At 53.3% G+C, this 27300-nt stretch overlaps 2 protein-coding genes across 4 annotated transcripts; one reads left to right on the top strand and one right to left on the bottom strand.

Annotated features, from left to right (window-relative positions):
• Positions 1 to 1887: 1887 nt before the first annotated feature.
• Positions 1888 to 4900, top strand: METTL7B (methyltransferase like 7B). The gene is made up of 2 exons (XM_011926184.1): positions 1888 to 2592; positions 4106 to 4900. The coding sequence occupies exons 1-2, from the start codon at positions 2095 to 2097 to the stop codon at positions 4340 to 4342; spliced, it is 735 nt and encodes a 244-aa protein (XP_011781574.1). The 5' UTR covers positions 1888 to 2094; the 3' UTR covers positions 4343 to 4900.
• ITGA7 (integrin, alpha 7) lies at positions 4861 to 26103 on the bottom strand. Of its 3 annotated transcripts, XM_011926186.1 has the most exons (26): positions 25550 to 26103; positions 21130 to 21257; positions 20951 to 21030; positions 19262 to 19517; positions 18642 to 18773; positions 18250 to 18369; positions 17139 to 17346; positions 16812 to 17005; positions 16365 to 16453; positions 16123 to 16250; positions 15877 to 15972; positions 15640 to 15701; positions 15332 to 15501; positions 14712 to 14861; positions 13967 to 14082; positions 13230 to 13422; positions 13067 to 13147; positions 12895 to 12974; positions 12708 to 12782; positions 12473 to 12575; positions 11571 to 11747; positions 11274 to 11405; positions 8671 to 8784; positions 8170 to 8268; positions 7939 to 8064; positions 4861 to 5581 (listed from the first exon to the last, which is right to left on the bottom strand). In XM_011926186.1, exons 1-26 carry the CDS (start codon positions 25753 to 25755, stop codon positions 5351 to 5353), a joined length of 3546 nt encoding a protein of 1181 aa, XP_011781576.1. In that variant the 5' UTR covers positions 25756 to 26103; the 3' UTR covers positions 4861 to 5350. The 3 variants fall into 3 exon arrangements, with proteins under 3 accessions (XP_011781576.1, XP_011781577.1, XP_011781575.1); XM_011926187.1 differs by lacking the exon at positions 18642 to 18773; XM_011926185.1 differs by lacking the exon at positions 18250 to 18369 and having other exon boundaries at positions 25550 to 26090.
• Between the last annotated feature and the right edge of the window lie 1197 nt (positions 26104 to 27300).

The raw sequence follows: 27300 nt of genomic DNA, 5'->3' as shown, positions 1-27300 counted from the left end.
GAGGGGAGGAGAGGGGAGGGGAGGGGAGGGATTAATCTGTACTGACAGAGAGCAGATCAGTGGTTATCTGAAGATGGGGATGAAAGAGGGGAGAATGGATTACAAAGAGGCACAAGGAAACTGATATAGTTTGGATGTTTGTCCCCTCCAAATCTCATGTTGAAATGTAATCCTCAATGTCAGAGGTGGGGCCTGGTGGGAGATGTTTGGCTCATGAGGTCCCATCCCTCATCAGTGGCTCAGTGCCATCCCCTTGGTGATGAGCGAGTTCTCGCTCTGGTAGTTCACACAAGGTCTCTCTTGCTCCCTCTCTCGCCATGTGATACACTGCTCCCCTTCATCTTCCACCATGATTGTAAGCTCCCCGAGATCCTCACCAGAGGCCAAGCAGATGCTGGTGCCATGCTTCCTGCGCAGCCTGCAGAACTATGAACCAAGTAAACTTTTTTCTTTATAAATTAACCAGACTTAGATATTTCTTTACAGCAATGCAAAAGCCTAACACATAGACATGTTCATTATCTCGACTGTGATAATGGTTTCCCAGATATATACTGTGTCAAAACTAATCTAATTATATATATATATCTCAAAGAAACTATAAATAAATAGGGTATTAGGTTACAAATCAGTGAATAAAATAGGAATCTATGCATCCATAATAATATGAACACATAAAAGACACATAAAACCAAATATTGCTGATGTAAATGGGTACAATCACTTTGGAAAACCATTTGCTACTATCTACTAAATCCAACACATTGTTAAGAAGAGGGGGAAGCAAGGTATACAAGACTGTGTACAATATACTACCATTTGTAAAAGAAAAGGGAATATGTGTACATTTATTATATGTACATGGATCTAAACACGTGGTGTGTGTGCTCCCTGCTCATTCACAGGTCATCTCTGGAAGGATTCACAAGAAATTGGCAATGCAGTATTTAGTGCCTCCAGAGAGGAGATCTGAGTGGTTGGGACACAGGAGTAGAGGAGAGAATTTCCCCTGTAATCTCTTTAGTATTTTTAAATTTTGTACTGAGTAAAATACTGCCTCTTCCAAAAAAAAAAATTGTTTAATAATGTTTTGTAAAAAGAATTCTTCTCGGCCCGGCCCAGTGGCTCACAACTGTAATCCCAGCACTTTGGGAGGTCAAGGTGGATGAATCACCTGAGCCCAGGAGTTCAAGACCAACCTGGGCAACAGGGTGAAACCCTGTCTCTAAAAAATACAGAAAAAAAAAAAAAAAAACAGCTGGGCTGGGTGGTGTGCACTTGTAGTCCCAGAAGCTCGGAGGCTGATGTAGGAGGATCACTTGAGCCTAGGGAGACTGAGGTTGCCGTGAGCCGAGACTGCTGCCACTGCACCCCAGCCTGGGCTTCAGAGACCCTGTCTCAAAAAAAGGAAAGAAGGAAAGAAGGGAGGAAGGGAGGAAGGGAGGAAGGGAAGGATCTCTAAAAAGTGGCTACTCTCTGACCTCACTTCCCCCTATTTCTCCAACTCACCCCATTCCCCACAGAACTAAACTTCTCACCCTTTCCAGGAGAGGGCATGCTGTCTCTGTCCTGTACACCTACTTTTTCCTCTGCCAAGAGCACCCTTCCTTTCCTATGGCCACTCTGAAGTGCCGGACCTGAGGACGGAATGAGGCCAGGACATGTCCCTCGAGTTAACTCTGTCCCCAGCATTCCCCACTACCCACCCCCAACGCCCTGCCAGCCCCCCACCCGGCCCCTCCCGCCATGAGTCTGTCATCTGCAACTTATCCCCTCACCCCCTCCCACTCCCTCTGAGATGACTCAGCAATCCCTGCTCCCCTTCAGCTGGGCGCAGTGCCCCAGAACCCAGGAACATGGGTACCATCTGTCCCTCCGCCAGCATAGAAGTCGTTGAAGAGCCTGTGGGGCTGTGGGACCTGCGCCCTCTGGAGGAATTCCATACACCCACTCAACCCTGGCAAATAGGAAATTGTCAAGTAGGAGACAAGGAGCAAAGTCCTATCACAGCGGGAGGGGACGCCAGTGCCTGCAGAGGCTGAGCAGGGAAAAAGCCAGTGCCCCAGCAGAAGCACAGCTCAGAGCTGGTCTGCCATGGACATCCTGGTCCCACTACTGCAGCTGTTGGTGCTGCTTCTTACCCTGCCCCTGCACCTCATGGCTCTGCTGGGCTGCTGGCAGCCCCTGTGCAAAAGCTATTTCCCCTACCTGATGGCCGTGCTGACTTCCAAGAGCAACCGCAAGATGGAGAGCAAGAAACGGGAGCTCTTCAGCCAGATAAAGGGGCTTACAGGAGCCTCTGGGAAGGTGGACCTGCTGGAGCTGGGCTGCGGAACCGGAGCCAACTTTCAGTTCTACCCACCGGGCTGCAGGGTCACCTGCCTAGACCCAAATCCCCACTTTGAGAAGTTCCTGACAAAGAGCATGGCTGAGAACAGGCACCTCCAATACGAGCGGTTTGTGGTGGCTCCTGGAGAGGACATGAGACAGCTGGCTGATGGCTCCATGGATGTGGTGGTCTGCACCCTGGTGCTGTGCTCTGTGCAGAGCCCGAGGAAGGTCCTGCAGGAGGTCCAGAGAGTACTGAGGCCGGTAAGCAGAGTGGGAAGGAGATGGGTGTGAGGCAAGCAAACGCAGCATCAGCTGCCCCAGGGTTCGGCTTCCAGAATGGGGCCTGTGAGGTAGTAAGTAGCCCATTAGACACCCCATCCATCCCTACCTGCTGGTAAATAAAAGACATGACCAGTGCCACGACGGGGGAAAATTGGGTGCAGTGGAAGCAACAGGAGAATCACCTACAACCGTGGGACAGGGAGGGGAGCAGGGAGGACACCTAAGGGACTGAAGTTTAAATCGAGATCTGTGCTTGGGAGGCTGAAGCAGGAGGATGACTTGAGCCCAGGAGTTCGAGCCCAGCCAAAGCAACATAGTGAGACACCGTCTCTACCAAAAAAATAAAAAATACAAAATACAAAAGCTAGCCAGGCATGGTGGCGCATGCCTGTAGTCCCAGCTACACAGGAGGGAGGATCACTGGAGCCCAAGAGTTCAAAGTTACAGTGAACTATGATTACACCACTGCACTCCAGCCTGGGCCACAGAGTAAGACCCTGTCTCAAAAAAAAAAAAAAAAAAAGAGATCTGAGGGATTAAGCAGAGTGACAGGGTGGGGAAAATAAAAGAGTGTTCTAGATGAAGATAGTAGGGGAAGTAGAGTAGAATCCATCAGATTGTCGAGAGAACGTTTCCAGGTTTCTAGCATGAGCAACTGAGGGGAGAGCCGATGAACGTGCCATTTACTGAGATGGAAGAAAGCTGTTTTGGACTTACTAGGTTTGAGATCACCTAGGGAGAGTATAGTGAGGCGAGGAGCTTGAGGAACCCCAGCTTCAGTCAAGAGGTGGGCATGAGGTTTCCCTGGGATGTTCACAGCGATGTCCAGGAAGCAGTTTGTGTACGCATCTGGGTCTCGTGAGAGAGGCTGGTGTGTGTATCTCAGAATACAATGAGCCCAGCTGGGTGAGGTGGCTCACGCCTGTAATCCAGCACATGGGGAGGTGAGGCAAGCGGATCTCTTGAGGCCAGGAGTTCGAGACCAGCCTAGCCAACATGGTGAAACCCTGTCTCTACTGAAAAATACAAAAATTAGCCAGGCGTGGTGTCTCATGCCTGTAATCCCAGCTACTTGGGAGGCTGAGGCGGGATAATCGCTTGAACCCGGGAGGTGGAGGTCACAGTGAGCCAAGATCACGCCATTGCACTCCAGCCTGGGCAACAGACTGAGGCTCCATCTCAAAAAAAAAAAAAGAATAAAATGAGCCCTCCACTCCTGTTTCTCAATTTCCCCTTCTGCCTGCCCTCGGCTATTCTAGTCAGCCTTTAAAGATCTCCCACCAGCCACGTCCCTTCAGTTATGAGGTTCTTTACATGCACTTTGAAGGTGGTAGCAGGGGATGCAGAATAGGTCAGGGGCACAACAGTTTGCTCCATGAACTCTCAGACCAGCAGCTCCCATTTCACCAAGAAGTTTGACTGTCTTGATCAGCGCGATAGGGAGCAGGGTCAGAATGGAGCCAAGTGACACTAACTCTCTCTTCCCTCCCAGGGAGGTGTGCTCTTTTTCTGGGAGCATGTGACGGAACCACATGGAAGCTGGGCCTTCATGTGGCAGCAAGTTTTAGAGCCCACCTGGAAACACATCGGGGATGGCTGCTGCCTCACCAGAGAGACCTGGAAGGATCTTGAGAATGCCCAGTTCTCCAAAGTCCAAATGGAACGACACCCCCCTCTCTTCAAGTGGCTACCTGTTGGGCCCCACATCATGGGAAAGGCTGTCAAATAACCTTTCCCAAGCCCCAAGGCACTCATTTGCTCCTTCCCCAGCCTCCAATTAGAACAAGTCACCCACCAGCCTATGTATCTTCCACTGAGAGGGACCTAGCAGAATGAGAAAAGCCATTCCTGTCCCATCTCCTAGTTCCTCTCTCCCCAACCTCTGCCAGGGCAATCTCTAACTTCAATCCCTCCTTCGACAGTGATAAAGTCTACTTCTACCCTGACCACAGGGAGTAAACACTTGTACCGTGTTGTATCCTTAACTGCAAGTTTCTGGACTAGTCTCCCAATGTTTGCCTCCCAACGTTGTCCCTTTCCTTTGTTCCCATGGTAAAGCTCCCCTTGCTGTCCTCCTGAGGCTACACCCATGTGTCTCTAGGAACTGGTCACGAAAGTCATGGTGCTTGCATCCCTGCCAAGCCCCCTTGACTCTCTCTCCCCACTACCACCTTCATCCTGAGCTGGGGGCGCCAGGGAGAATCAGAGACGCTGGGGATGAGGGAGCAAGACTCTAAGAGGCAGAGGTTTTGTTCGCAAATATTTTTTAATAAATAGACAAAACCACAAAACCACTAGACTGATGCAGCAAATTAAGGTCAGATGAGAGGGGAAACTGGAGAAGAGGAGCCCCTGAGTCAGTGACACAACCTCCTCCCCGACCCTCTAGGCTAAGGCACTTCTGGGGAGGCAGGTCCTTGGGGTCCTACTACACAGGGTGAATGGGAGAGGAAGGGATTAGGATCCCTTCTCCCCACCTTTGCATCAGGACACCCCTGCCCTTCTCACCCTACCCCATGGCCCTATCCCTGATTTACCCTCTCTCATCTCACAGCACTCTAAGGGGAAGTTGGGTGGGAGGAGTTCTTGTGGGTGGGGGAGGTCTGTGCCCCTGAGGAAGCCGATCCTGCCAAATCTTGATGCGACACCAGCAGCCCACTCTACCCTCTTCATCCCAAAGAGCCATCTCTGGGGAAGGGGTGGAGGGTAGCCACAGGCCAGGCTGGGACATGGGAACCTAGGCAGTGCCTGGCCCCGCATGCCCATCGGGGCCCAGCTCAGAATGCCCATCGGCAGCCAGGATGGGGTGTGCATCCGGGCCCTCCCGCCGGGGGCTGCCCCAGTTGTTCCTCAGGATGGTGCCCGTCTTCTCCTCCTTGAACTGCTGTCGGTCTTCCCGAGGAATCTTCACCGCATGGTACTGGGGCACGGTGGCCTCGGGGTGCTTTGCCCGTTTGAAGAATCCCATCTGTAAGGACACCAGGCCGGACCATGAGGAGCCTGAAGAGCTGTGGTCCCTGGAGCAGACGCCTAGCACAGCACAGCTCCTCACCCTCACCATCCCTGCTGCGGCAGAAAGGAAACAGGCTGAACAGCATCTGGTGCAGTGGGCAACACCCACGGTGCTCCCATCAGTGCCGGGTCCCCAGGTTCTCATTCACAGCAAGAGAGAGACCAGGAAGGCATCCAAGAGGCAGGACCAAGGGCATCTCCCTTGGCCCCTGAAAGAGGGCCTTGAGGGTGGAGCATCAGGACCTGACTCAAGATTTCTACCCACTCTAGCTTCTTAAGAGACAAGTGTCCCCCAGAACACAAATAAGACCTGAGGAAGAAAATGGCTTCCTAGTCCCCTGCATCTCTGGAATGATGCCTCTCAAGCCTCATAAACATGCACCCTGTGTGCTTGTACCTTGGGCAGCATGCCCCTTACAGCAACGCCCTCTTGTCCATCAATACAGTAGTCTAGCCCCACCGTAAATCAGGACCATGCTGGCCCTTACACACCAGGGTGGGAATGTGTCCCTGCATACTCACACTCAGAGGCCCAAGACTCCTACATGCTCAGACTGCATGGCATCTCCTTACACATTCATCTCCTTGCACACTCATGCCCCTAGAAAAGAGCATGCATGCGACCTCCCCACACCCGCATGCACACCCCATGAGCCCACCAACCCTTTGTGCACACCTCAGGCTGTGTAGACTTACCCTTATACCTGCACCCTTCTAATTACCTCTCACCTCACATCACTCTCATGCAATCTCATTTTTCACCCTGAACATTCCTGATCCCCTGAGTGCTGGGAATTCTCCTTATATTCACACACATACATACCCACACACACATATACACATGCGCACACGCAACAGTTACCCCACAGTCCCTGGACCCCCAACTTCCATGGCTGAAGGCTGCACAGCCAGACAGGCCCGGTGATAGTTGGTGGGAAAAGGTGAGCTCTGACTGCGCCGATGGAAGAAGCCACACTGGGATGTTGAGGGAGAAGCAGGAGGCAAAGGAGGGAAAGATTGAGGAAGGACGGGAGCCCCTATCTCTGCTCTGTCTTCCTTCCATGGAAGCAGGGAGCAAGCATCCTGGGGCCAGTTTCAGAGAGGCATCAATCTCCTCTAAGACTGGGAAGGTCCCCAACAGCTTGGATGCCACTCCAGAGCCTGGTCTACTGATGACTCACACTCGCCAAAGGGTGGCTTAGTCTGTGATTGATCCCAAAGAGCAGATGCAGGCAGGAGCAGTTCTCCAGAGCCCCAAGGACATGTATGGTTCTGAACACAGCCCCAGATGTGGCAGATGGCTCAGCATATGATCCCTGGTGATGTATGTGATTCCCTATACTGACGTGTGCCTGTGCATACTTTTACGTTGAGCCCTGGATGATAATATGATTCTGTATACAGCTCTGGGTGTACAAGAATGTTTCCATGCAAAGCCTGGTATGTGGAAACTCCGAGTTCCGCCCTGAGGGCAGTTCCCTGGAGGCTGTTCTCCACGCTTGTTGGCCTTCTTGGCCACACTTACCTTTCCAGTTTTCACTGCCACATTCTAGTTAAGTCAGATCACATTTCTCTGCCTCCATGACTTTGCCTGCCATGGTCTTGCTAGACCCCACCTACCTCATATCCTTACATCCTGACCCTACCACCCGACCTTCCTCTAAGGACTGGTTTCAGTGCTACCTCCTCTCAAGCTTGTTTCCCTCTAAACTCCCACTGCCTTTTCTCAACTCAACACTTTCTGCCTTGTCCTTGACTACAGGCTCACCACTCCTACCCCACTAGACTATAAAATCCCTGAGAATGAGGTCTGCATCTGATTTTTTTTTTTTTTTTTTTTTTTTTTTTGAGATGAAGTCTCGCTCTGTCACCCAGGCTGGAGTGCAATGGCGCCATCCTTGGCTCACTGCAACCCCACCTTTTGAGTTCAATCAATTCTCCTGCCTCAGCCTCCCAAGTAGCTCGATCTACAGGCACGCACCACCATGCTTGGCTAATTTTGTATTTTTAGTAGAGATGGGGTTTCACCATGTTGTCCAGGCTGGTCTCAAACTGCTGACTTCAAGTGATCCACCTGCCTAGGCCTCCCACATTGCTGGGATTCCAGGCATAAGCCACTGCACCCAGCCTGCATCTGATTTATCTTTGAAACATCCAGGGACTAATAGAGTTCCTGAGACATGCAGGGTAAGTGTTCAGTGCAGATTTGCTGAATACATGAGTGTGTGGGTGGGTGACAGAACTACAGTACAAAAGGCTGCCCACCCGACCAGGAAGTCCACCTCCATCAGCCCCACCCTCTCCAAGCCTCACCTTCCACAAGAGCAGCACCAGCAGTGCTAGCACCAGCAGCCCAGCCAGTACAGCCAGGAGGATGACCCACCAGGGCACTCCTTCTGCCACCACAGCCATGGGGTCCAAGTATACCATCACCGGGATCTGGGGAGCAAGGGGTCAATGGAGCAAGAAGTCAATGGAACGCGAGCTGGAGGGAGCAGGAAAGAAGAGAGTCCTCCCCACCCATCCCCCAGCCCTGCAGCTCACCACTATAGAGGCATCTCGGAGCATCAAGTTCTTTATGGAGGACTTCACTGTGATGTTGGCCCGGACAATAACTTCCAGGGACTTCACAGCTGCATACTCCTAAGAGAATAGGAAAGCAGACCGTTCTCCTAAATGCCCCATGTCTCCCTCCCTTCCCCTTACCTCCTGAAATTATCAATGTAATGGTGCCCAACGCAGAGGATGTTTCTGCCTGCTTTGGGTTAAGAGTATGCTGCATTTCGGCTGGACACAGTGGCTCACACCTGTAATCCCAGCTACTTAGGAGGCTAAGGCAGGAGAATCTCTTGAACCTGGGAGGCAGAGGTTGCAGTGAGCTGAGATCGCACCACTGCACTCCAGCCTGGGGGACAAAGGAAGACTCCGTCTCAAAAAAAAAAAAAAGGATGCTGCATTTGGACAGTGAGGAGGGAGGAGGAGAAGTGAGTCCTGGAGGGGCTTTGGGGGAAGAAGAAACAGACTAGAGCCCCGTGGTATCCTCACCTCCAGGAAGGTGCTGTTCCAGAGACGGCCCCAGACATGCAACACAGCCGCGCGGTCAAAGCTGTAGAGTGGGCAGCTAAACACTACACAGTTGGCCGTGCCCCGGGCGCAGTCCTAGGGATAAGGACAGACAAGGGTCTAAGCCACTCAGTTTGACCCTGCTGAGACTGCCATCTCTCCCATTTTCCTTACTTGACCTCAAACTCCCCTCCTCCAGGAAGTCTTCTCAAACTAATCTTATATCCAAAACAGCTGCCTACCCCAAATCTGAGCTATTCAGCTTTGAAATGCATGGAGGCGGCAGCATGGAGGGGAATCTCTTACTTGACAGCACAGGCAGAGTAGCTTCCCCAAGTGATGCTTAGGTTACCTAATGACAGTCCCATTTACTGAGCACCTACTACATGTCGGGCACTTATCTCATTTAAGCTTCGTAAGAGTCCTGCAAGGTGCACGTTATTATCATCCTCATATTTCAAAGGAAGAAACTAAGGAGGCCAAGTGACCTGCCTCAGGTCACAGCACTAGCAAAGCTAATAAGTGGTGGAGCAAATATTTGAACTCAGCTCCATATTCGATACAGCCACACCCTTACCCTAAACCCAAACTCACTGAAGCAGGAGGAGGCTGCCTTAGGAGCTCCTGAGGGGACAGGGGACTCAGGCTCTGTTCTTTCCAGGACTGACCTAAATCCATTTGGCCCAATCACCACCTCATGACCCATTTGCCTGCAAGTTATGTTATATCATCACACCACAATCCAGACACAGAAGAATGGCTTTGAGAGTGTCTGAATTCTTTGAGTCATCTTTTCTTGTGCCACTTTTGAGCCATTCAAGAATCCTCAGCCAAGCTGTCTAAAAGCAAGGCCTTCTGCCTTTTTTGTAAAAGAATCTACTTTAGACATCATGTTAAGCAAAGTAAACCAGACTCAGAAAGATAAATACTGCATTATCTCACTTATATGTGGAATCTGAAAGTTGAACTCATAGCAGTAGAGAGTAGAATAGTTGTTACCTAGGGCTGGGGTAAGGGCGGGGTGTGTCTGGGGAGATGGAGGAGGTGGTGGTCAAAAGGCACAAAGTTTCAGTTAGACAGAGGGAAGAGATATCTATTTAAGAGATCTATTGCACAACATTGGGACTCTAGTTAATTACAACATAGGGTATTCTTGAGACTCGCTAAGAGGACAGATTTTAAGTGTTCTTACCACAAAAATAAGTATGTGAGATGATGTGTATGTTAATTAGCTCAATATAGCCATTCCACAATATATACATATTTCAAAGCATCATATTATACATAAATATAATTTTTGTCATTTAAGTGAATAAATACATTTCAACATGAAAACAAAAAGAATCTATTTCAAAGTTCCCATTTAAAAGGGAGACCTCTCAGGGGAAATTGGTCGGGTGGAGAAGGGAGGAGTATCCATGTAACAGAGCAACAGCTATGACACAGGTTCCTACATCCCCTGACATTCTTCAGTTTGCCTCATGCCATGCTCCCAGGGGAGCTGAGGGCCCAGTGCGGGGACTGCAGCAGCTGCTAACATTCCCCTGCAAAGGATCTTCTTGGCTCTACCTGGGGTTTAACTCCACCTCCTCACAATCAGGCCAGAGACCCTCCTAGTCTATATCCCCACCCCATTCTCACTGCGAGCCCCATCCTAGCAGGGAGGGGCACAGAGCATGTGCGGATCTGCTCAATACCTTTACCTAAACAACACAACTCTGCAAAACAAGCAGAAAAGGGGAAAGCAAAACTGCTCAAAAGGGGTAGACTTACTAAATCACATCTAATATACTATCATCTTCATTATTAGAACTTTTAGAATTTAGTGTTTTTGCCAAGCATATGGCTCAGGCCTATAATCCCAGCACTTTGGGAGGCCGAGGCAGGCAGATCGCTTGAGGTTAGGAGTTCGAGACCAGCCAGCCTGGCCAACATGGTGAAACCCCATCTCTACTAAAAATACAAAAATTAGCCAGGTATGATGGCATGCACCTGTGATCCCAGCTACTCGGGAGGCTGAGGAAGGAGAATTGCTTGAACCAGGGAGGCGGAGGTTGCAGCGAGCTGAGATCGCACCACTGCGCTCCAGCCTGGGCGACAGAGCAAGACTCTGTCTCAACAACAACAAAAAAGAACTTAACATTTTTAATACTGTAAACATCGAGCAAGTGTCCTTACACAAATTGACTTTTTTATGTTATAAGAGTTCAGAAGAACGACCAACAGACCTCAAAGTGTGAGGATGGGCTAACCCCATCCCATCACCTATAAAATGTAATGCTTTATATAAATGTAAGGCAAATCAATTGCTTGGCTAACTAACTTGCTTCAGGTGGAGTGACCTGTTCTAGAGTGAGCAATTGCAGGCAGGGGCTGAGCAGGAAGGAGGTCTGCAGCGTCAGTAGCTGCCTCCCAGGCACCCCCTCCTATGTACTGTGATGGGAACATCTGGTCAACTTGCACCCAGGCGTTTGACCATCATGTGTCTCAATAGGCTACCCTTCCTGGACACACAGTACCCTGCAGCTCTGTGCCGCCACACCCCACACTCCCATTCCGGCTCCCCAAGTCTGGCCTGCCCTCACCAGGGTGATGTTTTTCTTCTTCTCAGCAGAGGACACTGGCCACCAGGACATGCTGGGCTCCTGCCACTCACCAGGCTCCCGCTGCTCAGGCGGCTCCAGCTCCCGCCGCCTCCTATCCCTACTGTCCACATCCTGGACACAGAAGGGGGGTCTCAGTGAGTGTCCCCCCAATCACAGCCTTCCTGAGATAGAATCTCCTCCCCACCGCCTTCCTCCTGCCCCATCACTGCATTCACTACCCTTATTCCCCATGACATCCCTCCCAACATCTAACCCCCACCCCCACCTAAGTCTCACCAGGTGGAGGATGTTGGGCCTGGGAGAGCAAAGCCCTTGCTGCCCAGGCCCCCGCCCGCCCTCCAGCTCCACCCGCATTGGGTACAGCAACCACTTCCCATTGGCAATCTCATGAGGCCACATGATGTTGAGGAAGGCAGAGCCCAGGGTTTTGAGCGACTGGCCTTGATTGGAAACCTGTGGGAAAAAGAGAGTATGAGGGGAGGGACCTCAGTTTTTCTTTTTTCTTTTTTCTTTTTTTTTTTTAATTTTTCGTAGAGACAGGATCTGGCTATGTTGCCCAGGCTGGTCTCTAACTCCTGGGCTCAAGCGATCCTGCCACCTTGGCCTCCTATAGTGCTGTGATTACAGGTATGAACCACCGTGCCCAGCCAAGGAACTCAGTTTTCAAATGGATCATAAATCCACAGAGATGGAAGGAACAAGGGCTGAAGAGAAGGCCCTCAGGAAACATAATTTCAACAAATACTCAGGATCCTAGACCTCACCAGGCACCATTCTCCCCACCCACCAAATCCAGGAAACCCTGGAAGTGTCCCTGGAAGGTGTGAGGAGAGGCCCCAGCCAAGCAAAGGCAGAGTTCTAGGGAGAGACATTAACCCCCACCCCATATTCCCATCCCCCAGCTGAGGCCTACAGCAGAGAAGCTTCGCTGGACTCTCATGGCCTACCAGACCAGCAGGTGAGACAGCCAGACAGAAGGACCAGGAAAGGTCAGGTGAGGCCCCAGCAGAAACACCTTACCACAGCCGAGGTCCAGATGCAGGACAGAGGCCTCAAACTCACTAGACCAGCATGCTGCCACATGGTAGAAGAGCCCCAGCCCTGGGGACACAGCTCAGCCTCTCCTCTGTGCCAAAGAGGGAGGCCAACCATGGAGGGGCCTCATCTCTGACACTTACCGTGACCTCATACTTGACCTTGCTGCCCACATCCCGCTCAGACTGCATGGCTCTCTCGCCCCTCACCACGCCAGAAAAGAAGAGTTGCTGGGGAGTGGCCATCCTGGTGTGGACAGGTCAGAACAGGGGTAAGAAGGTCTGGGGCCTGGCTCAATGGAGGCAGGGCCCTGGCCAAGGTTTGGAAGTGGCAATGCCCCCTCCCTCCAATGGAGGTGCCCACTTGGGCCAGGCTTACCCTGTAATGGACAGTGGTAGCTCAATGAAGACACGGGCTCGTGCAGAGACTGGATGCAGCTCCTGCTCACTGATCCTGGTGAGTGGGCAGGGGCAAGTATGGGCATCAGGCACAGGCGCCTCCCAAGGGGTCAGATGAGGTCAATATGACAACCCCCACCTCACCTCTCAGGCCCCGCCTGGCTTACGTGGCCAACAGCAGCTCTACCTCCAGTTCCGTGGTCTCAATGCTGATCCCTGAGGTGCTAAGGATGAGGTAGAAGGTGACCTAGGCCAAGGGTGGAAAGAGATTAGAGTCAGGGGTGGTCTACAGGCTTACGGAGAGGCTACTCACATAGGGATAAGGGCAGATGTACCAACCTGGGCACCTCTCTTCATGGGGTTCCCCAGCTCACACTCAACATGGGAGGCATTCTCGTTGGACAGGCAGAGTGGCTTCTCCTGGAATGGGAGAGAAGACAAGGTCAGTCTGAGTTACTGGAGCCCCTCAAGACCCCACCCCATCCTGCCCCCAGGTCCTCACCGCAGGGTCCAGGGCCCGGACTCCTGAGTAGTGCAGTGAGTCAGGAAGCATGACCAGGAGCTGGGCTTCATGGGCATCATCCCCATCAGCCTGGGGCTGGGCTGGGTCCGACGGCAGGTTGGTGACCATCAGCTCCAGGCCAATGACTGGCTGCCCACTCAGTGCAAACAGGGCTGTTGTTCCATCCACATCCCTGGAGAGTCAGACCCCACTCCTGCTAAGAACACCTCCCCCTACCACTCCCCCTCCCAGTCTGCTCCCCTAGTACCTGCCTTCACTCCCTGAGCCTCTCTTCCCACTCCATGTCCCCATCACGCCCGTCCAAGCCTCAGGCCTCTGTACACACAACTGGGAGTCAGAGGACCTCCATTCTCATCTCAGCTCCACCATTACTTACCTTGGGCAACTAACTTAACCTCTCTAGGCCTCAGTTCTCCATCCATAAAATGAGACTAATATAATTCCTACCTCACAGAGGTTTGAAGACTAATCAATGAGATGTATGTAGACTGCATATTATTAGTGTACTGTGAAGGATTGCTATCCCTTGCCATGGGAGCCCCTGCGGCCCCATCACTGACCCTCATCACAGTCTCTAAGTCATCAGCAGGTCCTCTTCTACTTTCTGCCCTCTCTGCAGGCTCAGCCCTCCCTCTGACTGGTCCTCCTGCAGGGGCTTTCTCTCAATCCTTGAACTCTTGCCCTCCCACACCCACCCTGCTCTCTGCCCCCCTCACATGGGCAGAGGCTGGAATTCCGTGTCGCTGACCCGGGCACAGAAGCGGGCGCGGACCAGCTGCAGATTGCTCTGGCAGATCTTGTCTTCACCACAGCCTTGCTTCAGGAAGTGGATCTGGGGAGAGACATGAGATAAGGGGCATTCCTAGAGGGCAAGGCAGGGGGCAAACCTGTCACCATGGCATACGGTGGGTTAGAGTATCACAGGATTAAACAACCTGTGCTCAACTTTCATCTGCTGCTTACCAGCATGTGATCCTGAACTACGTCCTCTCCTCTGCAGTAAAATGATGGGAGCACTACCATGCCATGGTAGAGACTAACAGCAAGTCAAGAACTGGACCACACTGCCCCAGCTCACATGCATGTCACTGAGTTCCAGATTTAGAACGGGAAGGGATGTCAAGGGCACCACTTCTGGGCCGGCCATAAAAACCATGCAAGGGGCCTCTTGTCCCCCTCTTCCAGCTGAACGGGATGAATGTGACTTCAAGAGCTTGAAGGCCTCATTTGAAGATTACAGAATCCCATCAACCTGAGCCCCTGAATGACTACATGGAGTAGAGGAGCTCTGTCCCCTTGACTAGGAGCACATGGTCATTTGGGCACCTAGAGATATGAGGAATTACTGGAGTAGCATACGTGAAAGGGCTCTGTGAGCTACGAATGGGTGTCACTGGGGAGGGACCATGATCTCTGCCCTCCCAGCTCCTCCTCCTGGGCTAAACCAGAACCCATGCTCACCTCTGCCCGCTGGGTGCTGGGCTGGTGGGCATTGAGGATGGGGGCCACTGGAGGCAGCCCCTGGCCAGGAGCCTGTCGCCGGAGCCGAGGGGTCTGGAGACTGTAGGACAAGGTCACTACAATGGCCCGAAGCTTGTCTTTGACATTATCCTAGGAAGAGGAAGGGATGTTCCTCACTGGAACAATCCCCAGGCCTCAGCCTTGCTCTGTGCCCCAGCCAGACCTAGGACCAATTCTAAATCTTGGAAAGAAGCTTAGGGAGATGAATGAGAGAGGTGGAGAACTGAGCAAGGAGGAGGGAGAAAGACTGGGGTAGGGGGCAGGAGAAACCCAGGATTTAAGGCTTTGAGGACCAGATGTGATGATAAAAGCTGCCACCTCCTCCATTCAGCTGGAAGAGGGGACATGAAGCCCTTGCACCTCCTCCTCCTCCAGGGAGTGCAGAAATGACAGGAGAGGGCAGCAGATGAGAAGAAAGTGAGCTCAGAAGACAGGCTTCCCACGTGTCTAGGTCTTAGAAGGAGGCACAAGTGTGTTTGGGAGGAAGCAGCTAAGAGGAATCACGGAAAAGAGATGGAGCCATGACAATGACCCTCAGAAGCCAAAGGGTCAGTGTCCACCTGGAGCTGGAACACGGCATCTCCACAGACTCGGTCATGCTGGTGCTTCAGCCACACAGTGCCTGAAGCCTGATGCTTGGGTTCATCTGGGCTACGGCTCAGGAAGGTCACACGGGGAACCTGGCCCCGGAGCCTCCGGTCTGTGTCCGCGTCTAACACGTAGTCCAGGGCTGTGGCATGTTGGGAGAGGAGGAGTCACTGAGCTGCAGAGCTGCTCCAGCTCACCCTATTCCCAGGGTGACCTCGAAGTGACCCCCCCTCCCTGGGACACCCAAAAGGGCGAGCCGCAGAGTGGGGACTGCACTCACCCACAGCAGGGCTGTAGCTGCTGGGGACTGCAATGTAGCTGAAACAGACCCTTAGGTCCACGCTGCGGGGGCAGAGGGTGGCTCCTGAGCCAAACAAGGCCGTTGGGCCAAGGCCCCCACCCCCACCCCATCTGTCACATCCTGTCACAGCCCCAGCCCCAAACTGGGGAGATAAAGGGATCAAAGGGAGGGCAGGGGAAGCTGCCAGGGTCCAGGTGCCACCCCATCCCGCCTCACCAGACCGAGTGGCCGCCAGCACAGTTGGGCTGCTCCAGGTCAATGCTTCGTGGAGCAATAGAGATCTCATGGGAGACATGGAGGACGGGTCTGGCCCTGGGATTGGGGAGTCAAGGGCACCAGAAACATGAGAACGTGAGGCTGGGAAACAATCTTCAGCATTAGATTTGGCACTGGGATGGGGGTCAGAGTCACAGGGAGGGGCTGACACCCTCAGGGAGGGAGAAGTGGTGGTGAGGGGCTCACCTGAAGAGCACAACAGTGTCAGCCAGGGAGCCCACCAGCAAGTCAGGGTATTGGTTCCCATCCATATCCAAGCTGCCTGACAGGGAGTAGCCGAAGCTCTTGATGCCCACAGCCTCGCCCTCCAGCACCTACAGAACCAGCCGTCAGCCTCCCTCAATCTCAACTCCCACAGGCCTCTGCCTCCCCGATGCCTCTGCTGATTCCACCCACACCCATTCCCTCATCCCAGCGACTCCCCTCACCTGCGAAGGTTTGGCGACAACCCCCAGGCTGCTCCCATGGTAGATGAAGACTTTACCATCACCATCAAAGGGGGCGCCCACTGCAATATCTGCAGGGCACAGGGAAAAGGCAGTCACCCTGGCTGGGGGCCTTGCAGACAAGGTCCAGGCCTCAACTTTCCCCCAGTCACTCAGGTATGTTTTCTATTTTATTGAGAGGCTACAAAATCCCAGGCACTCTACGTACATCATCTTTAATCCTCTTGGCCACTCCCTGCAGATATTACTAATGCAAAAAGGTTAGGTAACTTGCCAAGGTCAGAAAGCCGGTAAATGGTAAAGCTTAGACATAAGCCCAGGAACCCTCACTCCCTGAGTCCTCAGAAGACCACACCCTGACCTCTGAGGGGCTTCTCCATCCCTCCTGCGGCCCCTCCCTCCCCTGAGCCTTTCAGTTCCCAGTCACACCTGGAAAGCCATCTTGGTTGAGGTCCCCCAGGACAGCCAGGCTGATCCCAAACATGGAGTCAGGGGAGCCGCAGAGCCGGAGAGGGGAGATCTCAGCCCAGTGACCCCCCTGGTTCAAATACACATACACGGCACCCCCCAGCTCTTCTTGGCGCTCAAAGAAGTAGGGGGCACCCACAATCAGGTCTGGCCAGCTATGGAGAGAGGGAAGCATTCAGTGCGGGTCCTCCCTGGCCGGAGGAGCCAGCAGGAGGCTGAGTGGCCTCAGCCAGAGTAGGGCTACTGGACCCAGCCTCCCTCAGGTGGCACGGCCCTCTGCCCACTCACCCGTCACTGTTGAGGTCAGCCACAGCCAGCGAGTAGCCGAAGCCGGAGGTCAAGCGCTCCCCAGACAGCATAACCTCAGGCACCAGGCGACTGGCGCTGTCCTTGCGCAGGATGACCACAGCACCTTTATGGTTGGCACGGGGGGCCCCAGCCACAAAGCTCAGCTCTTCTGCACGCACCAGACCTTTCCCCGAGTCAATAGAGAAGCCTGGGGGAAGGGTGACTTACCCCTAAGTCTTCACCCCAAGACCCAGAAGCTGGGGTTTGTCACAGCTTCCCCAGCCCCTGCCCCCTCCCCTAGGTTAAGAGTCAAAAGATAGGTTCCCCCAATTCATCAACACCACAGCTGGATGGCTCTTCCTCCCTGCAGGGCCTGGCAGCCCCCCACACCCACCAGGCCCAGAGACAAGCTTGGCACAAAAAAAATGCAGTGAGGTCAGCCTCAGGGAATGGGCAGGAGACAGAAAGGTGATGGCTGAGAAGGCCAGGAGCCCAGGTAGGAGGCTGAGCACAGTGGCCTGATCCTGCCCACATCCAGGGAGCTAGAAGAGCTAGAGGTCCCTCTCAGGCCCGAATCCCACCCAGTGCACCTCTTCCCCCCACTCCCTCATCCTGACAGGAATGGGAAGTCTTCACAGGGATGAGGGGAAGACAAGGGGGAGTGAGAAAGAGCCTGCTTCACCCAAACATCTCCCAGGCCTGGTTTTCTCCTCCTCTACAGAGGGAGGTAGATGAGACAATGAGAGGGCTTACCAACAACACTAGCCCTTTCCTCAACATGTGCCCACCATCCATCCCTCAAGGAAAGTCCCCCTAGAAGGCAGGACTGTCCTTCCCAGGATATCCTCAGCCCTGGCCCTCTCACTCCACCTGAATCTTCCTCCCTGGAGACCCCTGGCTCACAGCCCCAGAGGCCATCACCCTCGGGGCCTCCTCTTCTTAGGCCTGGTCACTGGACCCGGCTCTTCTCTGCAATTTGGGCCCAATGTGTGTCTCCCTGGGTGTGTGTTGGGGGAGGAGGAGATTATAAGGCACCAAAGGTCAAGTTCCCTGGGGAAGGAGGGGAGGCCAGGCCATGCCCCTAGAGTCCAGGGGGTGGGAGCTTACAAACCTAAGTAGCTATTCAGGGCCAAGTCTCCGGCTGGTCCTGGGAGCCGGTCAGCAGGGTCCAAAGTTTTATACACCAGCTGGTCAGGGTCTGAGCTATCAATGTTGGTCACAAAAAGCAACCCTGTGGGGGATGGGGGAAGACACCAGGGAGGGGACATCCAGAGGAGGGGCCACAGAGTAGGGAGACAGAGCCACAGAAAGGCCAGAAAAAGGTGGAAGAAGAAGAGGTAGAGAGAGAAAAAAAGACCAGAGAGATCACAGCCAGAGACAGAAAGACAGAGAGAGACAGGGTGAGAGACAGAAACAGAGACAGAAGGATGGGAGCATGGAGAGGGAGGACAAGAGAGAGGAGCAGAGGGTTAGAGCAGCTCTGGGCCGGGGAGGGGTCCCTACCAAAGTAGCTGTTGGCAGGGACCGGGATGAGGCGGGGGTCCTGCTCCTTCTCACCCCCCGCCTCGTAGGGACCGTCGTCCAGGTGTGCCAGGTCCGCTGAGCCCTGAGCACAGAGCTCCACCCTGGCCGTGCCTGCAAGGACAGTCCTGTTAGTGCCCAGGGCAGGGTGCAAGGAATACCCCTCAGGCTGGACACTGAGTTAGACAGGCACACGGGGAAGCCCCTCCTCTTCTTTCTAGCCCTCTCCCCACCCTGTTCCCAACCAAGGCTTCCTGGGGTCCCCCAGATGTGGCATCACACTCACCAAGTGTCAGCTCAGCCAGCAGCAGCGTGCGGAGACGGGAATGGCAGTGATGAGGTGTGGGCTAGTGTGTTGGAGCATGCAGGCCCCAGCTGCAGGCCCAGCGTGCACTTGGGGCCATGCCAGCACGTTGAGGAACACTTGGCCGTGCAAGGGAAAGGAGGCACCCCCCACTCACGTGTGCACTAGCTCAATGGGGGTGGAAGGCATGGCAGTGCCCTGGGGCCATACAGCAGTGCACATGTGGTCATGCTTGCCCATGTCTCTGAGGTAAGAGGAGGTTTCGTTCCCCTTCTCCCCTCCCTGAGGAGTGACTCACCCTTCCAATTATAGGTTCCTGGGGCCCCAAAGAGGAGGTAGTGGCTATCAGGGGAGAAGGCGGCAGCTGTGCCCTGCTGGCAGAACCCAAATTGTTCATGGCCTTGGGGGCGCCCCTCACAGAACTTCCATTCCCCACCATCCAACTCATCCCGGATGGCCAGGTCCTGGCTTAGCACAAAGCAGCGACCAATCATATCCCGTGTCTCCAGGATCTGGTCCACTCGCTGCCTTGCCTCATATCGGTGTGCACAGGTCTAGGGGAGGAAGGGATAGGGATCATTTCACTCTGTGGGCCAGGGACCTGCTTGAGGCATGCTGCCCACATGCAGAGATTTGGCAGACACTGATACGTGTGCGCTCACACACACGCACATGCACACATACACACACATACCCCTATGCCGGCACCACTCAAGCACCATTACCCTGCCAATGTTATGCAGGTCCATGCATAACCCAGCAACCTGTCTGCACCCACTTCCTTGCCCTCAAATGGACATCTCCTCGTTCCACATTCTGCCTGGAGCCAAAAGACATGACTAAGCCACCATATAGGATGTGTGTCTCCCTGATCATTTCACAGTCCTCCAAAATACTAAGCTTGGCCCTGTCCCTGGACCTTTGTAAGTGTTAGCACCAGCTCTGCAAAGAACTTGCTGTCCTCTTCACTCTCCAAGTATTACTATTTTTTTTTCCTGAGGCAAGGCCTCACTCTGTCACCCAGGCTGGAGTGCAGTGGCATGATCATGGCTCACTGCCTCGACCTCGAGGGCTCAAGTGATCCTCCCACCTCAGCCTCCTGTGTAGCTGGGACTACAGACATGCACCACCATGACTGGCTAATTTGTTTCTATTTTCTGTAAAGATGAGGTCCCACTATATTGCACAGGTTAGGTATTACCTATTGTTAAGCCTGGCTCCAATCACCCCATCTGCAGGTCTTCTCTCTACTCCTCCTTTGGATTTTTATAGACTGGAGACTAGACCACTCACTTAACATTAACCAGCTTCTGCCCCATAGTGATCTGTATTGGTAACTGTGTGTCTGTGCGTCTTACTGAAAGACACAGTGACAGTGAGAAACAGAGAGCCCTGTCTTTTTTTTTTTTTTTTTTTTTTTTTTACAGAATTTTGCTCTTGTGTCCCAGGCTAGCATGCAAGGGTGTGATCTCAGCTCACTGCAACCTCCTCCTCCCAGGTTTAAGTGATTCTCCTGCCTCAGCCTCCCGAGTACCTGGGATTACAGGCACCTGCCACCACGACTGACTAATTTTTTTGTATTTTTAGTAGAGACAGGGTTTCGCCATGTTGGCCAGGCTGGTCTTGAACCTCTGACCTCAAGTGATTCACCTGCCTCAGGCTCCCAAAGTGCTGGGATTACAGGTATGAGCCACCAAGCCCAGCCTTCCCCTGTAGTAACTAGCACAATGCCTGATGCTTAAAAGGTTCTCAGTAAGACTTTGACAAATGGATGGATGAATGAATAGACAGACGTTTTTACATTTATAAGGATAAGGACCAGGCCTCACACCTTTTTATATCTCCCTGATGTACTTGGTATCATACCATATTCCTAACTTATGTTCTCTAAGCACACCTGTGCATATGTACACACCATAAACACACACACACACACACACAAACACACACATCATCCTTGCATTCAGTCATGAGAAGCAATACTCACAACAATCTTGCCCCCAGGCCCCTGGCTCCGAACACTGACTCCCAACCACTGGTTCTCCTTGCTTTCCTTTTGCACATCAGCTGGAGGCAGAACACTGGGAATTAGGGGAGGGAAGAGGAGCCCAAGTCCTCTCCTCCCTGCTCACACGCTTCCCCCACTCCGCTCACGCAGGGCCACACCTCCCTGGTCGATGTCCACTCTGTAGCAGTCGGTCTCCTCCAGGCTCAAGGGGCAAGCGAAGAGGCCTCCAGTGCGATTCGCCTGCTGCCCAGGAAGAGCCAGGGCCTGGGGAGCACCCACCAGCAGCCTACAAGATGGGGCAGGGACAGGGACAGGAGTTAGATGTCAAAATGATCCAACCACCTTATTGCTGCCCAGGCCCAACCCCTCAGTATTAAAGAGAGTGTTCAAGGACTAAAGAGAAGGGGCAAATGTCAGTTTTCTCAAACCCTGGCAAGGATGAATTAATATACTTGGTCATGCAGTCATCACGTTGCATGTACATACCAGCTGGATGAGGAATCAACATGCACAGTAGATACACACACACACACACACACCAACCTGAGCAGCCAGGCCAGCACTGCTGGTTTGAAAGAAACGCCTGTTCCCAGCACCTGTTCCTGAGTAGGCCTTCCCTACCCCCTCCTTGGCCCCATCCCTAAGCTCTGTCCTGCTCCCCCAACCCAGTCCAGTTGAAACCCAGCCAGAAATGCCAAGAATGCTGGGAGCAAAAGTAACAGGGCCCCAGACCAGCATCAGACTGTGGCTCAGGGACCAGCTTCAGAGGACAGGCAAGAGGCTAGATACGGATCCACTTCCCCTTCATCAGGGACCCAGCAAATACTCCATCTCCCAGAAGCTGTGCCAGCCCAGGATTCGATCAGTCACTCTGGCTGGCATAGAGGTAGGGACAAGTTTCTCCTTCTGAGTCCAGTGCTACCCCATTCTCTTCCTGACATCCTGAAACCCCTTCCCCATCCTTCCTTCTCCCCATGTCTATGATTTCTCCTTCCCTTCCACCCCCACCCAGTCTTCTCTCCTGCCTCCCCCTCAGCCTCTTTCCCAGCTACAACTTTCTTGGCAGGACAATTTTCCATGATCACAGCCAAGATATTTTCCCCAGGGAAGCACTGTGCTGGGAATGGAGGCTGCCTGGGTCCCCCGGGGCTGAAGCCCCAGGCCAGAGTGAAGGCTGGGATGAGGTGAGATGACTGACACCCAGCTGGCTCCATAGGTCCTCTCTTTGCAGAAGGAGAGACTCAGAAGTGGCAGTGGCACAAACCTCAAGGCCTCTCTCCCACACTCTTCTCCTCCATCTCCCTTCGTGGGGGGGCAAAGCCCAAAACCATGTTAGGCAGTATTACAGATAGGCATCTGTGGGACACTGTGCCAGGTCTGCTGGGGTGGAGGGGGAGGGCAGAGAACCATTCTTCCTTCCCACAACTCCTCCTCGTCTCTTAGCAGCTGCCATCCCTTGTCAGAGCCAGTGTCAAGAGAGAGAAGGGGCACAGGGAGTAGGAGAGAAGAGAAGACACATTTGACATTCAACTACTTATTGAGAGTCTATCATATGCCAAGCCCTGTGTCAGGTGCTGGTGAGACAAGGAAATCATATTTATTCAGCACCTACTGTGATGTCAGATCCGAAGCTAGACACCAGGGATATGAAAAACTAACATTCATCACTGTCCACATATGTGCCAAGCACCAGGATAGGCAAGTCACATGCATTATGTCATTTAATCATCACAACAGTCCTACGAGATAAGGATTCTTTTCTTGTCTTTCAGATGAGGAAACTCACTCAAAGACATCAAGCAGTGATGCTGGAATTCAAATCCACATGGGCCTAACTCCAGCACTTTGTCATTCCACTCAGTGACTGACCTGTCGCTAGAACACTGAGACCACCCCAGAAAGGGAAGAAGGGAAAGGGGAGATGAAGGTACCCTGGGCAGAAAACGAAACGGGGTGATACAGCCCTGTGCAAATAAATGGCTACCTTCAGGCAAGTCAGCAGTCCCCCCAACCTCCAAACATAGAGGTGACCATCTCACTGAGGGTTGGGGCTGTCTTTTCATCTTTGTGCTTGCCCCATAGAGAGTGTCAGGATGTGTTTTACTGAACACACACATTTTGTGGACTCATAGAGATACCCAGTGTCACAGCTGGTCAGTGCACAGCTAAGCACCCAGACAAGTTAACTTTGTTCTATGTTCACATCTCCTCTGGAGGCCAAAAGTAGGGAGGAGAGGAGGGGCCCATGTGGAGGAAAGAAGCTGAGTGCATAGATATGCCCAGTCCGCTCTTGGTGGAGAAGAGACCACTCGATCCCCAGTGGAACAAGAGCACCCAGCCGCAGCCTCTCTAGTCCCTCCACCTCTGGTCCAGCCACACACACACTCCTTCATGCCATAAGCCCTAACCACCCCAGGCTTCTGGACAGCCACAATGCAGCCACTGCAGAGAGAAAAGCAAAAAAAAAAAAAAAAAAAAGTGTTGGTAGCTGGGGGCAGAGGGACTCCCTGGGAGCTCAGCTAAGTGAAGACAAAGGAGTAGCCCACGACCACTGCACTTCTCGATTCTCCACACACTCCAGGGCCCCAGCCCAAGTCCAGCCCCTCTTTGGCCCCTCTCAATCTGGGTGGCCCTCTGGAGAGGATGCTTGGCCTGGAAGGCTGGCTCAGCAGGGGAGGCCCTCTAGCCAAGCCTTTGGATCCAGAATCTCTGTAAAGCACTATGTGAATCACAATACAAGAATAGCAGTACTACTAACACTTTCACAGCACTCACTGGGGGCTATGCACAATTCTAAGCATTTTACATATATTAAGAACTCTTAATCTGCACAACAACTGTATGTAGTAATACTATTGTTTATATCCATTTTACAATTGAAAGAAATAAATGAGGCTGGAACCAGCAGCAAAGGTTAGACCTCAAAGTCTCATCCCAGAGCTAGACTAAAAGACATCGAAACAGGCAAGAAGTTTTTTTCATCAGGGCGTGCTAAGGCAGGGAACCTGCAACTAAAAAGCTAGGGACTGAGCAGTTGCCTGGCCTCTCACATGCCCCCCTCCCCCACCCCCCCTGCAGCAGAGCACCCCCTGCTGGAGCAAAAGCAGGGTGAGGCAGTCAGGCCCTCTGGGAATGCCCCCAGCCTGGCTCTGGGAGACAGAATCAGGGGCCACCTTCAGAGAGGAGGGGGAAATGACAAGAGATCAAGCTATTAAAAATAACCTAGAATTTGCCTGGAAATAGCTTAGAGAGTTCAGCATGTCCTAAAAAGGTCTCCAGTCCTCGAACTCTGGCAGATGGGGGAAGGAGGGAGAAAGGGAGGAAGGGAGCAAAGGTGAATGAGGAAGCAGATGGTAAACAGAAGAAGAGATGAAGTCCATTGCTTTCTATCTCTCCCAAAGTTTTGGGGACCACAGCCCCAGCTACCAGATGATAGGGATAATGGAGGGAGAAAGATTAGAGCTAGGCCCCCACTCCCCAAGCAAGTGAGGAGAAATGAGCCCTTGTCTCTGCCCCCTGCCCCCAGACCAATAGTAGAGGGAGAAGACAGTCCCAGTGGACAGCATTGATCCCAGTAATGGATACTTAATGTGGCTTAGGCACTGGTTGGAGAGAGAAAAGCCCCCTAGCAGGAGCGGGTTTCGAAGCTTTCTTCATCTCTGGCCTCTCTTTTTACAATCGGACATGTAGTGAGAGCCAAGGATACAGGAAACATGACCAGTCACAGGCCCCTCACAAAAGTATATCCATCTCCCATGGGTCCTGAACTGATTAGAAAGAATTAGAATTGTCCTCCACCCCTTACTCCTCCTGTCTTTGACCTGCTACTGAGATTCCTGGAGCTGGAAATTTGCTGAAGAGGAGGAAGGGGAGCAGCCTGGCCAGCATCCTTCCTGGATCTCTCTCACTGTTACAGCTGCTGCGGCTACTACTACTACTGCTACTAGTACTTTGGGGGCTCAGTTTTCTGCCACTGTCTATCACCAAGCCACCTACTGCAGGCTGCCAGACCTGGAGATCCTCTCCCAATCTTCCCATGGTCTTAAACCACAGAAGTGGAAGCTCTCTCCTGGCCTTCCAGTGCCCTGCTGCCCTCATTCCATCCATGGCAATGCTCTAGCAGGAAGTTATTTCTGGAGTCTGCCCTGCATGCAGCCCTCTCATGGCACCCTCAACCTCTATGTCCTTTCCATCTCCTCCCATTCTAAGCAGAGACAGACAGTCTCCCTCCCTTGGGGAATACAGCCCTTGGAAGAAGCAGGGGAGCCAGAGGCCCTGGGGCTGGATGAAGGATGCAAGTTGGGGGAAAGGCCCAGAAGAAGGAGATGGTTCGCTGCCAAGACAAGAACCTTCCTTTCCAACTCATCCCTAAGGCAAAACCCTGGGTCTCAGTGCCGGGAAGTGCAGCTTCAGACCCAAGTCAGATGAGGCAAGGCTCCAGGTTGGGGTGCGAGATGTCTGTGGGCAGTCAAGGTCTTGGTGGGGCTGGAAGACAGAGAAATGAGGTGCCCCGCAGAGTAGGGAGGAGGACGATCTGTGGCTCGAGCATGGGGACTCCGGGCGGGTGCGGTGACTCACCAGCTCTGGGGTCGGGGCTGCAACTGCCGGTGCAAGGCCACAGAGAAGCCGAAGAGGCTGCCTGGCTCGCCCTCCTTGCGCAAGGCACCCATCACGTCCAGATTGAAGGCGACAGCCCGTGAGAAGAGCAGTTCGACGAGCAGGGAGCCAAGAAGGTAGCAAATCCAGGAGGCCCCCCAAGGGTCGCGGCTCCGAGCCCCGGCCATGGGACGATCCCCGCGCGCGTTCCCAGCGAGTGCAAGGGAACTCTCGCACGCCCCAAGCCCCAGGTCCCCCCAGGCGCGTCTCTGGTCTCCGAAGTCTCGTTGGTCTTTCAGAGGTTTCCCAGTCTTTCGCCCCGCCAGCCCTCCCTCCCGCCGCTCCGCCGCCCCAGCACCGGCTAGGATAACTACAGCAGCCGCAGCTCGGGCGTCCACTCCGGCTCCCGCCTCCTCTCCCGGGAACACCGCGCAGGCCCCGCCCCCTGCCCCGCCCCTCGTTCCCGCAGCAGGTGGAGACCCAAACGCGTCGCCAAGGGAATGCCCAGGCTGGTGGCTGGGGTGGAAACTAGCCTTGCTGACCCCCCGCCACCACGCCCCCCAAGCCCAGCACCGGCTCCGGCTCCGCCCCTGCGCGGCGCTCTCCTCCCTTTCTCCCCCCGATCCCATCCCCAGCCCGGGAGTGGCGGAGGCGGCGCCTTGGAATGCGGTGGGAGAGAAGCACAGATAGAAAGAGAGGGGCCGAAACAGAGGAAGGAGGGTAAGAGATGAAAAGTGGGAAGACGCTAAAAGACAACCTGGGAAGAGAAATTTGCAGAGAGAGAGGAAACGTAAGGGGAACGGTCCTGGGCCTGGGTCCAGCGTGGCATCTTAGTGCTCCCTGTTCCCCATGGTCACATAGAGCACTCTTTCTGCTGTTGGGATCAGATCGCTGCCCTCCCCCATCCTGTCCCTTCCCCCGCCCCCAGCCCTGTAATGACCACAGCAGTGCTAGCCACATCGTCAGGATTCAAGGGAACAGAGAAAAAGAGGCAAGAAGAGAGAGGAAAAACTCGGGAGATATGGGGAGCAAATGGAGAAATGGAAAAAAGGAAGGAATGGAGAGGAAGAAAGATGGGCAAGAGGTTAATTGACAAGGGATGGAATGAAGGGAGAAAAGAAAACGACTGGGGATGATTACAGGAAGAGGAAATTAAGCAGTGAGGAGGGGAGGGGGTGTCAAAGAATGCAAAGATGAAAGAGACTGGACCCGAGAGGCAGAGGGATGTAAAGGGTGTCCCCAGCTACCAGACCCTTCCCAGGACTGCACATTTCGTATCCATGAAAGGGGATGGGAGGGGGCAGAGTCCTGGGCTGGCTCAGTAGGACCTGGGTGGGGCGGAGATGGGATCTCCACAGGGACCCAATGGCCTGTCCCTCTTCCTCTCCCTTTCCCTCAGGCTGGGACAGAGGCAAAGGGGTGGGGGGACACTTTCCAACTCTCTGCTATTTATTACTCCGATAAAGAAATGGCGCCAGGAGGAGAGACAGGAAATAATTTGGCATAATGGGAACCTCGATTGCTCCCACTTCCCCTTCCTACTCCTCTTGCTTACTGGTGTCGGTCTTGTGAATATACATCTGTCCATCTTCCCTTCTCTCTCTCACTATCTGATTTTGTCTCATCCCAAATTCTGTTTGGTCATCATTCTTGTGTCTGTCACACTTGGAACCTTTCTCAGAGTATTTCTCAGTGTTTCTCATGTTGTCTCTGCCCCTCAAACACTGCCATAG

This window comes from Colobus angolensis, unplaced genomic scaffold, assembly GCF_000951035.1.
Source record: "Colobus angolensis palliatus isolate OR3802 unplaced genomic scaffold, Cang.pa_1.0 Scaffold67, whole genome shotgun sequence".
Taxonomy (NCBI): domain Eukaryota; kingdom Metazoa; phylum Chordata; class Mammalia; order Primates; family Cercopithecidae; genus Colobus; species Colobus angolensis.
The sequence above is the reverse complement of the archived record's forward strand: the minus strand, read 5'-3'. Positions and strand labels throughout refer to the sequence as shown.

Bases quoted from the DNA above. Each gene is read 5' to 3' on its own strand.
- ITGA7 (XM_011926186.1), bottom strand. From the start codon at position 25,755: ATGGCCGGGGCTCGGAGCCGCGACCCTTGGGGGGCCTCCTGGATTTGC. The intron at 21,258-25,549 runs GTGAGTCACCGC...CCCATCTTGTAG, and splicing joins CAGCCCCGACCCCAGAGCTG to GCTGCTGGTGGGTGCTCCCC. The intron at 18,774-19,261 runs GTGAGTCACTCC...CTGTCCTTGCAG, and splicing joins AGGAACCTATAATTGGAAGG to GCACGGCCAGGGTGGAGCTC.
- METTL7B (XM_011926184.1), top strand. From the start codon at position 2,095: ATGGACATCCTGGTCCCACTACTGCAGCTGTTGGTGCTGCTTCTTACC. The intron at 2,593-4,105 runs GTAAGCAGAGTG...CTTCCCTCCCAG, and splicing joins TCCAGAGAGTACTGAGGCCG to GGAGGTGTGCTCTTTTTCTG.